This window comes from Accipiter gentilis, chromosome 20, assembly GCF_929443795.1.
Source record: "Accipiter gentilis chromosome 20, bAccGen1.1, whole genome shotgun sequence".
NCBI classification, from domain to species: domain Eukaryota; kingdom Metazoa; phylum Chordata; class Aves; order Accipitriformes; family Accipitridae; genus Astur; species Astur gentilis.
Window position 1 is genome coordinate 20,770,443 of NC_064899.1, and position 13,659 is coordinate 20,784,101.

The window sequence follows — 13,659 nt, forward strand, 5'->3', positions numbered from 1 at the left end:
GAAAACTTCAGCAGCATTGCAATTAGATAGTCAAATAAATCTTTAATTGTACTGTTCCACTCCATCCTTTTGAGTTTTATTTTCAAAGAAGTAGTACTATTTTAGTTGATAGCCAGTGTTTGCACAGTATTTGTAACAGGGCCTTAGTGCTGCTTGAAACTACCAGTGGTTCAGAAATAACATTTAGAAAGTGACAAAAATGTTGCAGAAGAATATTTCAAGGAAGATATCTGAGGTTAAGGTAACAAGAACCATTACATGCGTCACAAAAGATGTCCCATACTGCCTATAGCACAAAGGGGTATGAAGATAGCATAGACCTGAAAGCAAAATTAAAAAAAAAGAAATTTTTAAGCAGTGGCTAGGCAATCTGATCTCCCAAGAGAGCACTCTATTTTGTAATTTTTTCTATAGGATAACTTTCCAATTCACCTCTGAAAAATTTGCAGCAAAAGGCACAGTTAGTTTTAGTTTGTGACCTAAACAAAAGCCTAACAACCTCTGAAAGCTTGTGGAGGGGAGGATGGGGAGGGAGAAGTGGTTCTCGCCTCCAGTCTCTGGTCTCCACAGACAGAGATGACAGGGGGCTAAACATGCAAGAGCAAACAGTAGGATGCCATATGCTGCCCCGTAGCAACCTCCTACAGCACAACTGAAAAGCACCACCAGCACGCTCCCAATGGAGTCCAACTTCAAGGAGCACAAAGTTAAGAAGTCACTCTGGCCTATTTTCCTCCGATTGCTCTTTCTCTCTTTAAATGAGGGGAAATGTTAAAACTAAAGCCAAAAACTCAGGGAGGGGGAAGAAAAGGACACTCAGAAGGGGGATGGGAAAAAACAGGGATTCAAAAAGGCCTGTCGTTGAAAACTATTTCACAACAAGGCTGCAACACTAATTCCAGTTATGGGCACTGTATTTTAATGAGCAGGAAATTATAAGCTACAGTTTATTAACAGAGGATTAAAAGATGTGATAATACTTCTGCTCCTCACAAATACTGATTTTATTTTGAGACTAACTGTTACCATCTGCAATAAAAGCCAAACTGGAGTAATTTATGTGTTCTGCTTGAGATTTCGTAATACAAAGCTCTTTAAAGGCTTTAAGGAAAGTGGTAAAAGAAATGGCTGCCCAACAAAATAATTACAGGACTCATCGGCTGCTCTCCTTCATGCTAGATGGTGCATCAGAGATGCGTCATTACTTTGATCCTATCTCACACTACTTGTATCATGAATCAACCAGAAGGCCTAAGCCCGTGGCGCACAGCAGACTGAGGGAGTTCAGAAGCAGCAGAGAGAACTTCATGTGGTGCAAGAGCACAGGAAAGTGCCGTTTCTGCACACTTTCTGTTCTCTGTGTCCCTAATCCTGAGGCAGGATGAGGTTGCCCTTGCTGGCGGGCAGTGGGAAGCTCCCACACTCCCACCAGGGGCCTGAGTCAGCGGTGTTCCAGAGAAGTGGTGCTTCCTCACCGCAGGGAACAACTCTGTCCCTAAATGACACCCATTCAAGCTACTTCTGTACAATTTACAACCAAGTTCTTCAACAAGCAGAATCCACCTTTCTATTACTTTACTCTGAATACAAAAAACCTCCCTAAAATCAGCTTGGAGCCAGACCTGTCCCAACCCATTCCTTCCCCCCACCTACATTTTAAAGGCTTCTTTTTGCATTCTCAAGTTAAAATGGCAACAGCTATGATTTTACTAATCAGAGTTAAAATTGCAGACTGCTCACAGAAAGTATTTTTCTTAGCCACTAATTGACAGGTTGTTTATTCTTCTTCCTCCTCCTATTGTACTCTAGAAATGCTTTGACTACACCACAAAGAGTTGTTAAGCACCTGCATTTCTGCACTCTGTATGGGAACTAGCACATCCTGGGGAGGAACAAGCACATCCAGCTTTCCTATGAGGTATGGCAAGTCCCCCAAAACCCTCAATAATAAAGAGCAGACACCCAGCACCTTTCCAAGGCCATTCTGCATCAGCTTTGAGAAAAACCAGAAGTAATCTTTATTACAACTTTATGCAGATGTTAACAAAATGACACAACTCTGTTGTTTCAGTATGTGGGAGAGCAATCCACTGCCTCCCCCCTGCAACATGCTGTCCCAAGACAGGAAAGAGCATTTACAACAGAATGAGTTGTGGGATCAAGGTGGCAGCTACCAAAGCCCTAGCCAGGTTTCATCAGAAACAAATGGCACAGACACCTACAGAGACTGGCTGAACGTCACACTACGCAGTTTTGGTACGCACAGCCGAGTGTACATTTTCCCTGCCTTGTAAATACATAAACAGGTACATTATTTCCCCATTCTTCTTCAAGGTAATAAAACATAGCACAAGCAGCAAATTGATTTGCCAGGTAATTTCAGCAGCTCCATTTTGATCCCATTAAACATAACACATGCTACCAATACATCTTACCGCTTTATAGAAGAATAAAAAAATAATTTAAAAAAGAGCTGACATAGTAAGGTATATGGTTTAAATATACTGTATCACTCCAGAAAAGATCATTGCTTTTCCCTAATAAGTAAGGTGCATCACACCCAAGAGAAGATCGTACACAATGTTCTCTGAAGAACCAGTCTGATAAAACATGTATACCAATCTTGAAGCTTCCAGTGAAAGTCAGGCTTCATTAAAGCTCCAAGTAACAGCAAAAATCTAACAGAAGACACCAAGCACAGCACTAAGAATTCTCTTTCGCCTACCAGTTCCAAAAGAGATTTCAAACAGAGAATGCTTAATAAATGAACTAGGTAATACAGATTTATACCATATAAGAATTTAATTGATGGGAAAACGTAGAGCTGTCCACTTTTCTTTTTAAAATAGCTTTTGCAGAAAAGTTTGGTGCTTGCATCTGAAGTTCTGTATTGTCAAAGAGGTTCAGCCTGGGCAAAACAACCTTCCCCTACCACATCCATACTGTAAAAGTTGAACACTGAGTAAACATCCTAGTAGAGAAAAAAAAAAAAGGAAGTCTTTCTGTATCTATAACAACACTTGCAATTTGTTAATAGCTGTTAGGAAAGTTGGCATTTGACTTCTTCTCCAAGAATTAGAAAGAAACATTTAATTTCACCTTTGCTTATGCAAAATACCAATACAGTTTCTAGTAAAACCAATCTGAATTTAACAAGTAACCTGTGGGGTAAAGGTACAGTACCTGCCATTAGGCAAACAGAGCTACATAATTTTGTTGCACAAAGACTATGCCAGCGTGGCTACCAATACGATGCATTAAACACAAAGTAGATTAGAAATTAAGCTAGAAAGAGCAAACATGTTCAAACTCTAAAAAGGGGTAATTTAAAATCATTTTACCTATGAATGCTGTTCAAACACACTTTGTGCTGTCATTGTTAACTTAAAATACCAAAACATTTTGTAACATTTTAAAATTAAATTGAAAAAGCAGTAGCTTTTAATGTTAAAGTTAAACTTTCTTTCCCAGGAAAATTAGTATACTTAAACCAGCAGTAATAGTGTGCTAAATTCTTGCTTTTGGGCAATAATACAGTAATTACGGTAAAGAAGTGCCTTGAAACTTGTCATTGCTTGAGTGCAAATGCCCAAGGCAATGCTAAACTAACACAGCTTCATTCTGATCTGGTTTTCTTAAACTGTGAATTATACTCTTACATATTTTAATACATGTTGGAACAAAGCCATTCAACTCTGCAACTTTGCATTCTTCCTTGAGCTGATGATGAGACAAACACATGAGCCTGGGGACAGGGTGTATAAATGAATCACAAAAGGTATATGCTTAATTAAAGAGGGCTGCTGTCACTTTTTCCAGATAAAATTCATAGAGCCCTCATCTGAGTCAAGTATGAATCAGGGTCCCTATGCCAATGTAGGGAAACACATGGTGTTTAGCACAGAGCAGCTGGAAGAGCCATATTGAACTGCTTCTGATGAGGTCTGTCATTTGAACTGACTTGTGACAACCACACCAAGAGATGAGGCCAAGGAAACAACAGTGATTCTTAACAAGATTTAAGCTTTGCAACCTGCGTATGCCAATGTCTTACTTGTTTATGTTGCTGCCTTCCTTCAGACGTTCTCCTGCAGCTCCTGTTTTGGACACTCTCTCACTCCCAGCCAAATCCACAAGGCTGACCTTGCTGACCTTCTCTCCAGAATTCTGCACAGATGGGACATAGGAGAACAGCTGCTAAGAAACACTGGCACAAAGTACTAACACGTCTGACACTGGCACCATGAAACACTGTTCTTCAAAATAACGTGGGTTAAAGTATCAAACTCAAAATATGAGCAAAGAAGGAATTGTCAGAGGTTTTATAGCTCTTTAAGAGTCACTCACATATTTTATAGTAAAGGGCTGAAGCATTAATGAACCAGAATCAGCTGTGTGGTAACATCAGTAACCTTAGTGGCAGAGTAGGCCATTAAAATATACCAACTTCAGCAACAGTTAAGACCTAAAACAGGTTTCATGGTGGCAATATAATCTTAAAAAGTGATCCAACTGTTTGCTATCTGGTGTGCTTCCTCACCCTTCCAGGGTTCTCTCAATCTTATGGTCTTGTCAATACTACTTTGATTACTGGACCCCATGGCATTAAAGGTAGAAGCACAGCTGAACTGGTAACATATGTGGAAGAAGGAAGAAGAAGAATTCACCACAACTTCATAAATTAATCAACAGAAATACATACACCAGAATGCTGGTCATAAAGTGTCTGAGTCACTATAATATTGAATACAGCATGAGAGCGGCTGCTTTCTTCATTCATGTTGGTTGCAGCAACTGTTCGTGATTTGTTTCCCTCCGACATCAATGACTCAATATCCTAGAGCAAAAAGGGTAAAAAGTGATGCTAGGATAAAAGGAAGTATTGTGCTTGCTGAACAAAATCCCCATCTAGATGGAAGGGTGTGTACATGTGGGAGAGAGGAAGAAGGAAAGGTAGAAGTAATGAGAAAATTCTTTGCACATTTTGAGATATATTGGTACAGAGAGTATGTAATTTCACAGAATGGCTTTAAATCACATCTCTGTTTTAAGTGCCGCGCTTAAAAGCCCAGCAGCTACAGTCAATACACCTCCTCCTTATCTGCTGCTGAAATATGTTGGCAACATCCACATTACAAATCATACTGTTTAATGCCAGTAATCAGGCCAGCACAGATCTACTTACACAAGTGAACACAATGCATCTCTTTACTGAACTTCACTAATACTCTCTTCACTTAATTGGCTCAAAGGGTTACCTCACTTGGAGCCTGTTACCTTCCCACATATGCAAAACCAGGCAGCTATGCTGAGTCTGACATAAGTGCTCGCTGAGTCCTCCAAGACAGTTTCATGAGAGTCATCAGCCCAAAACTAAGTATGAACTAGATTTCCTAGAATTTGAAGAAAGAAGGTGTGCTTTCAAAGTACGCAATTCACCATAAAAGCTGCAAAAGCAGTTTTTATAATTCTATATGCACAGATGCTTCACAAAAATAACAAAAAAACCCATAAAAAAGCAAAACAGTTCCCAAACAATACTACACAAAGAATGAACATTTTTTTTAAAACCAACATTTCCAAATCAGCTTCCTCATAAAAAGAAAGGCCTACACAATTCATACAACTGCACCGCTTTAATTATTTTCATTGAGGCTATAGGAGTTAATTGGCTTCTACAATACCGATTTATTTTAATGTATTTTTGTAACTCAAGTGCGCTCATGATTTAAATTATGAATTACATAAGCCATGTTGTAGCTCCTCATGCAATATACCTGTATAAAATAAGAGGTCACATTCAACAACAAAATCAAAGGAATTCACGCTGGAAGACTAATCTTATTTTGGAAGCCTCTTATTTCATGTGTCAAGGAAACGCTGTGTTCTTCGTGTATAATATATGCATTGAAAACTGCAAAATAAAGCGATACAACTATTCTATTTTTAACCAACATAAAAGGCTAATCCAATGCTTTTACATGAAATAAATACTCCTGAAGCATTAAAGAAGACCTTTGTGATTGCCAGAGACCATAAATACTCAAGAACCAAAATGTCTGGATAGACGCTAGTTTATCTCTTACAGGAGTCCTATTGCTTATGTACATAGGTGTTAGTTATAAACTTGTAATTGGTTTAGCTTTACCTCAAAGTTTGTAACAGCCAGCTGAGACAGGCCGTCTACATATGGTCCCAAAACTTTGTGCTCTCGAACTTTAAGGGACTGCCGACTCCTATGGAATAAAGTAGACTTTATGCACAATCCACTAGTGTGAATTTTATTGAAAAACAAAAATTACAGTATGAAATTATAACAATGTTCTATATAGCAGAAGTCAATTTGTCTTTTAATTGTAACAGGAGGAAAAAAATCTTCCAGAATTGTTTTTAACTCAGATTAACAATAAAGACTCAAATTAATTTAACCAGTTTTAATCTATATACATGAACTATTTTTAATGCATCCTCTCACCCCAATATTTGTGGCTGGAACAAAACCTGAAATGCCTTATTTGGCAGAACTAATGTTGACAAAAAAAGGAAACCAGAAATCCTCCCTGCTCCCCCCCAGCAATTTGCTAAAGGTTCAATTCTTCTTGCATTTTCCACACTTTATTGACATATATCAAGTAAGTCTCAAATCTACCTTTCTACCTAACTTGCATACTTCTTCACCTAGTGCAATTATGTTCAAGAATCAAAATATATACCACATGTATCAGTGCTCAGCAAAAAAAACCAACCCTATCAAACTACCTCTTGTCTAGACATCTCCAAGCCAGAGAGCCTAATCAGTATTTTTGTGTAAACAAAAGAGTAGAAAGAGTGCCGTGAGTATATTCTGAGGTGCTACCCTTCCACATTCAAAAAGTTAAGATCTAAACCACGAGAACCAAGTTGCAAATAAGCTTCAAACTCCTTCCAGCTGATGAAAATTCTTACCTGAATATGCTCTGGATCATATGGCAAAAATACACCAGAATTTACTTGCACATTCTTGTACTTGCTTTCTGGTGGTAAACTACATCATACAGTATTTGTTTGCATCATTATGATCGTATCCTAGTATTTAAATTGCTCCACGCCAGTTACTACTTCATATACAAGCTTTACATGGATATTCTCTTCTTTTGGGTATTTGCTATCCAATCCTTTCTAAGGGAAGTCATATAAACATTCATTCTGAAAAAGCCTTCTCAAGGAATTCCAAAAGTGATTTCTACTTTTACAGTTTCAGACAAAAATAAGGAAGGCTGCGGGGGAGAGTGAAGCTACTCACCCTTTTGGGTCAAGCAGATCTCTGACTTTCTCATTGTAGATTTCCATATAGGACACTTCAACTTTAAAAGTATGAAATTCATTTTCTTCAACAGAAATTCTCTGAAATAAAGCACAACAGAGCCGTGGGATCAGACCCAGTTGCTCTGCATTGCCCATCATTGAAAAGGATTTTCCTGAACCTAAAGGAAAAAAAATGAGAATAAAATGCTTTAGAATGTGGTTCCGAGCTACTCATTTGTTCATGAAGCACATGTTTTAATTCACTTTTTATTCCTCCAGAAGTATACATCAGAACAACATGACACACTATTCTAGACAGCTAGCTTGCTCTTTGGACTACAAGGTAAAGACAAACAAAAAGAGAAATTATCTTAAAGGTTTCTTTCAGCAGGGCCATTATTTAGGACCCCTTTGAACACAAATGACTGAATAAGCCTTCAGTATGAACTACTCCTTTCAGGCTTTGAAAGCAGCCCCTACAGGTAGTAACTAGGAACTTATTTACAGAGCTGCTTTAAGAGCTTTACATTGTCACTGGCAGTGCTAAATGTCTGACAGTTAACATTATGATATTTCAAAATACATTTTTTAAATATTATCTAGCTTAATATTTATGTTTTATTCTTTCCACTTGCTACATGCACAAAAAGGGTTCTTCCCCTTTAGCACAGGAGACTCACCTGTCTGTCCATAGGCAAAAATACAAGCGTTATATCCCTGAAAGGCCTTTTCAAGAATCCCTTCTCCAAGGCACTTGAACACCACTTCTTGACCTAGAAAATAATTAAGTTTATTTTAAATTTAATAACAGACTAAAATTTACTGAAAACAAGAAAAAAAAGGTTTGCAAATTATTTTTTACTATTGAGTGCATTGATGAACAAAAAAATGATTTCACGTACAACTGAGTGACAAGTTCAAAACATTTGCCTGAAACTAGTGTAACAACTACTTCTGTGTTTAAATATATTGCTGATTTTCCTGTGAAGGGAGCAGTTCTTCAAAGGGCATCATATAAGTTGAATGCTTAGAAAATAACATAGATGTCTAAATTTTTGTATTAATTAAGTATAAATTTTGCAATTAATATACATTCTTTAATCACAAACTATACCCCAAAGTGTTCTGTAACAGAGTTGTAATGAAACCCATTAGTGAACTAGGCTATTACATATACAACAAATATCATGCTAGAAATAGTAGCAGTTGTTCTCTTGGGAATTGGCCTCAAGTTTCACCATAAGCTATTACGATTCGCCCCATGGCAAGGTGATGCTGGAATCAAGATAAAAGCATTCCAATGACATTCAGGGAGGAAATGCATATTAGGAGGCTGCCAGACTTCAACAGAGCTTTTTGAGGCTATATTCTGCCAAATCCATAGTTTGAAATGTCAGCTGCAGAATTTCATAGTCTGAAAATCGTCTCTCTGTGCCAGGCAGATTTTAGATGCACATCAATCTTTTAGCTGCAGAAGATGAAAATAGGCATAGTGCTTGGGGTTTTTTTTAATGGGAAAGCCCAGTATTTGTAGATCACAAAGAGGGTCAGTGGGTTGTCTGCCTTGAATTCTGAACAAAGAATTACACCAGCTGTGTGTACACCCAAAATAAGCAGAGGTGAGCCAAGGACAGTACTTATACACTAAACTTAACATTCACTGCCTGGTGACTTTCTGAACAGCTATTATCAGCTGCATCTCTCATTTTAGTTAATTTCAGCAGTTGTCAGTTACAAGAAATTATTTTGTACAGTGGATGCAATAATGACTTCCATGGTTCTCAAAATGGAACATACTGGCATAAAATAAAAATAAAAATCTAGCTATACATTCATACATTGCATGAGAATATTTACACTCTGTGATCCTCACGTAATTGGTAGTCCAGAAAATTCCTGCAGAACAACCTGTGGTATGATTGTGGAATGATTTACAGGCAGGTAAATAGGACTAAAAAGTTCTAAATTACTTTTAGTTTCCTTTAACATTAGCCTAATTACTTATCTGCTGTAAAGGAAAAACTAGTGCAGCGATGCCCTATCAAATGGTCTTTGTGTATCTTTCCAGCTGAACTTCTAAAATTCCAAAGTGTCTCTGCTCCTTGGATTAACACAGTTCAAAAATGCTGGATACAGGCATTAAAACCAGAGGAGAATCTGCTGTACTCCAGAGTAATTCCACCTCCTCCCCCATGCACATTCATTCACTTCTCATCCAATTTAGGATCATTTGGTCATAATATCTATGCTGAGAAATCCCTGTTCAACAACCTGGAAATAGCTATAGAGAATGTTAAACTACTGAAGAATGAATGAAGAAAATATGTCAGCGGAAGAGTTTAATAAGAACATACAATACACAAGAGCTTGCTTTCCAACCAGCTCCTGAGGGCCCATTTTAAAGTTACCAAATATCACAGAGGCAGGGAGCCACTTACTGTCTTGTTGAGCAAGAACACGAAATCAAGAAAAGCTTGAAGCCAAGTATAATTATTAAGAGAAAAAAGTGTATCTATTCTGCAATGATTGTGTGTGGAGAATAAAACCATTTGTCAGAAGAGGAAAAAACTTGTTACCCACTTCTGACCAGCAATAAACCAGTAACCTCCTCCATGTTTCCCAAGAAAAAAAAGCAGACACCAAAACGTTATAAAACTGGGCATGGTCATGATAACCACAAGATGACCTACAGAATCCTTTACTACTAAACACCAGGGAAGAAACCCAGTTTGTATTTCATAGGCAAAGCTTGATTTTTTTTTTTCAGAAGACATTTATTTTCAAACGGTCAACACAAACTGAAAGTCAATCATTGATACATAACTCTAAAATGGTATTTTTATTACAGTTTTTAAGAGCTCAGTAATACCAACATAGATGAATGGGTCATTAAAGAGTGATGTTTATAGTAACCAGTTGAATTATCATGGGATAAAATAAGAATTTAAGTGCAGTCACAGAAAAGAACTCAAGACATTAAACTTCCATTATGGACATTTTATTCATTTGCTAATGCAGTGCACTGTTGAGGGTAACAGCATATCATCCATGAGATTTTGGTATTTTTCATTAAGAAACCTCACTGCTTCCCCCATGACTTTTATTAGGGGGTTTACAAAGTGATTACAAAATCTGTATTATACAGAATTATGTCTACATGCATTTACGGCCGAAAGAAATAACGCAGTTCCATTGTCTACACTACTGCATTTTTGTTTTGCTAAATAAAACCATGCCACCTGCAATTAATACTTTTGCTTATTTACAGGACTTCTCTTCCACAGTTACCTAGCGTTTAAAGAGGTTAGCAGGGGTTTTAACTTGATTCTGACTTAATTTACAGAAAAAGGGAGAAATACAGGGAAAAAAAATTATTTAGTTAACAAAGATTTCCCCTAAACCAACCTTTATTGTCTTTAAGACAGGGATTCCCAATCTTTCAGCTGACTAAGACCATATAGCCTCTTACACAGGCAACTAAAGGCCAGACACCGAAACACCCATCCCCTCTCCCATCTTCTGCTCAGAACATGGGCAAGCCTTAGACGACTGATGGACACGCAGTCAGTCAAGCTGGGGAAAGCACACCCAAGGCCGTCACACAGCCCAGGGTAAGCATACAAGCTGCCAGTTCTCACAGGCCAGGATCTCTCCTGTCTGTTCATCCCTTCGAGGAAAGGGGATCAAAGTCTGGTGAATCTTTCTTGCAGACCACAGTCTAAATAATCTTGTTTCCTCTACTTCAAGGAGCAAGACTGTTAACCTGGAATCACACAGTGAGAAACATTAGCAGACAATTTTGCTGTAGGCTTTATAACGCTCGTTATGGCCCGTGTGGCAGTGCCCCTAACGCTGCAATGTGTGAAACTCACAAACACACTGTTAGGGACACTCTGCTAATTGAAACCTGAGAAACACTGGTGGATGGCCACTCAGTTTTGAAGACATACTGGAAAGCAACATGAAGACAATATGGAAACCTGTTCCACTTTCACTGGACAGCTTTAACTGTCTTCATAGCTTAAAGACATTACCTGTGCATTTTGACAAGCGCAACTGCAAGCCTGATGCCAACAGTGGGGTGGGGGGAGGGAAATCTAAGAAAGATCAAATTAATAACTCTCAATCTCTCAGAAGACCCATTCCAGCAGGAGACTGAGCCAAGAATCTTCCCATCAGCTCTTAGGACTGAGTCTTTTCACATGTTCAGCACCCTGACACACTCTTAACATTCTTCCATAAACATATAAACCAAGATAATAAACATTTCTTTTTTAGCAATAACCATACTAAAGATATTGAAGATTTCAGCATTCGAAATGGTATCTGTGACTTACTTGAAAGCTAAAGGAAACCCATCCTCCTCTCAGGTTTACATCTTTAACCTACATATATTTCTGGAACTTTCAAATGCCATGCTTGTGCTGTCACCATGCATCAAGGACATTTAGTATGGTACTTTGAAGCTAAAAAGTTTTTTCACATGTTCTCTACCTACTGAAATGGCTGGGTATTTCAATGGCAAAAACCTAAAATAAAGGTAGCAAAATATGGCAGTGCACATGTTGTTAGTGGCTATTAAATTATTAACAATTCTAAATAAAACTTTCACATTATCTACCCACAGAGCTGCACATGAAAATCTTAGTTGGAATCTCTCAGCCAGCATGAATTATTAGAACACTGAAATCTGGTAAATATGTCAGATAATAAAAAGTCCCTGAAAATAGAAAGATAAATACATACCCTGACATGCAAGAATACAACACACATCATTTTCAGAAGGAGATATTTAAGTATTCTCTCTTATGCTCTTATTCTCTATGCTCTTTCCCCTTCTCTTCCTCCAAATCATCCCCCCTTACAGTCTCTGAAGCCCTGATCCAGGGATCCAATTTGATGGTGTCCCTAGGGAAACCTACATATTGTAGAGGAACGCTAGGACCTGTTCTCACAATCTGCAAAATTAAGCTATTTACAAATAAAGTTTAAACATTCTTAAGTTCACTAGACTGGAGACAGATAGCAGACAGAAGAGAATAAAGGAAAGAAAAGGGAGGGGAGAAAAGGGCCACACTCTTTCTAACAAAACTCCCTTTAAAAAAGGCGTAACAGTTACTGTCTTTCCTAAGATCTGCTCATTTAGTGACAAACACGTTCAAGATGTACTGTAACAAAAATTAGTTTCAGTGTCTGGTTTTTATATGTCTAGTAATTCTAGTTCACAACTTGTCAATCTGAAATAGAGATAATTGTCTCATATTAGCACAGATTCTTTCAGCCAGGTCGTGACTGTAACGTTATGACACATTGCTGCAATTCCTGAAACCCCCTCCCTTACACAGCAAAAATAGCTAGAATCAAGTAACAACTTGTTATATACAACACTGAAAAAACAAGTTTCTTTATGGCTTAATCTCTAACCCACAACATTTTATAATCAAATCTTGACATCAATAAATTGCAGTTGTTTCCATGATCTAAAAGTTTTAAAAAAACTTGATCTGTGGATATCAGAATTATGAAAAGCTCTGCTAGCTAATAGTTCTAAAAGAATCTCTCTAAAATGGGAATAAAGATACCTATGGTTCACCTTTAACAAGAACCTAAAAGCACAAAAGCTAGCATCATCTAACTACTGCAGTACTGAAAAAGCACTGGAGTCTTTAATGTTCAAAGCCTTAATCCACTAAAAGGTCTCCAGTGCTTCAAATTCGGTGCTGCAACATCTATGTTTTAAGTGCCTGACCCATACAGCACTAAAACCATACTTAATAACGAAGTTTCCCCCAAAGTGTACAGGTCAGGTGTCAGCTGTGTGACACAAAATTAAGTCCTACATACTATGTAGAGTCTCCTTTAAAAAAAAAAAGTCAAGGGAACACTAAGGGATAGGTTTCCCATCTAACAGCTTAAATATTAGAACTACAAACAAACACTCATGTCTGCTCAAAATCCACAGCTTACAATCTCTCATGAGGATGGGAGTATACAGTTCTTTAAGCCAACTGCCTGGTTTGTTTCCTTTTGAAACAGCTACTGAAAGAACAGCAGTCAGCATGCATACTTCCTATAAAATTAAAGCTTAGCCCAAAGTCAGGCATTTAGCATTTCAGGACAACGCAGCCCGCAGAAACAGAGAGCTGAAATTTCAGGCCAAATGTGATGCAGCTAGGGAGTTTAAGAAAAATCCACGGACAGTGTGGGGTCCTTGGAATGGACCTGCTTAAGTGCTACAGTAGTTATTTATACCTTCTCTTGAATTCTTCCCAGGCTGAAGAGTTTCTTTCCTTCCTTTTAAAAACCAACTTCAGTGCAGCCTTCAATAGGCTCTTACTGTTGTCTAGGCTTGTAAAATGAATTCTTTGTTCTCGT

The 13,659-nt window shown here is 37.9% G+C and overlaps 1 protein-coding gene across 6 annotated transcripts in view; it reads right to left on the minus strand.

Annotated features, from left to right (window-relative positions):
* KIF13A (kinesin family member 13A) overlaps positions 1-13,659 on the minus strand; it is a 114,728-nt gene that overhangs the window by 43,498 nt on the left and 57,571 nt on the right. For 5 of the 6 annotated variants that reach the window (XM_049823870.1, XM_049823866.1, XM_049823867.1 and 2 more), the window contains exons 5-9: positions 7,965-8,057; positions 7,283-7,463; positions 6,149-6,236; positions 4,703-4,837; positions 4,055-4,167 (exon numbers count right to left, since the gene is read on the minus strand). In XM_049823870.1, coding sequence (XP_049679827.1) covers positions 4,055-4,167; positions 4,703-4,837; positions 6,149-6,236; positions 7,283-7,463; positions 7,965-8,057 — 610 coding nt within the window. Of the gene's footprint in view, positions 1-4,054; positions 4,168-4,702; positions 4,838-6,148; positions 6,237-7,282; positions 7,464-7,964; positions 8,058-13,659 lie in introns of those variants that run through there. The other variant, XM_049823868.1, reaches the window with a different exon arrangement.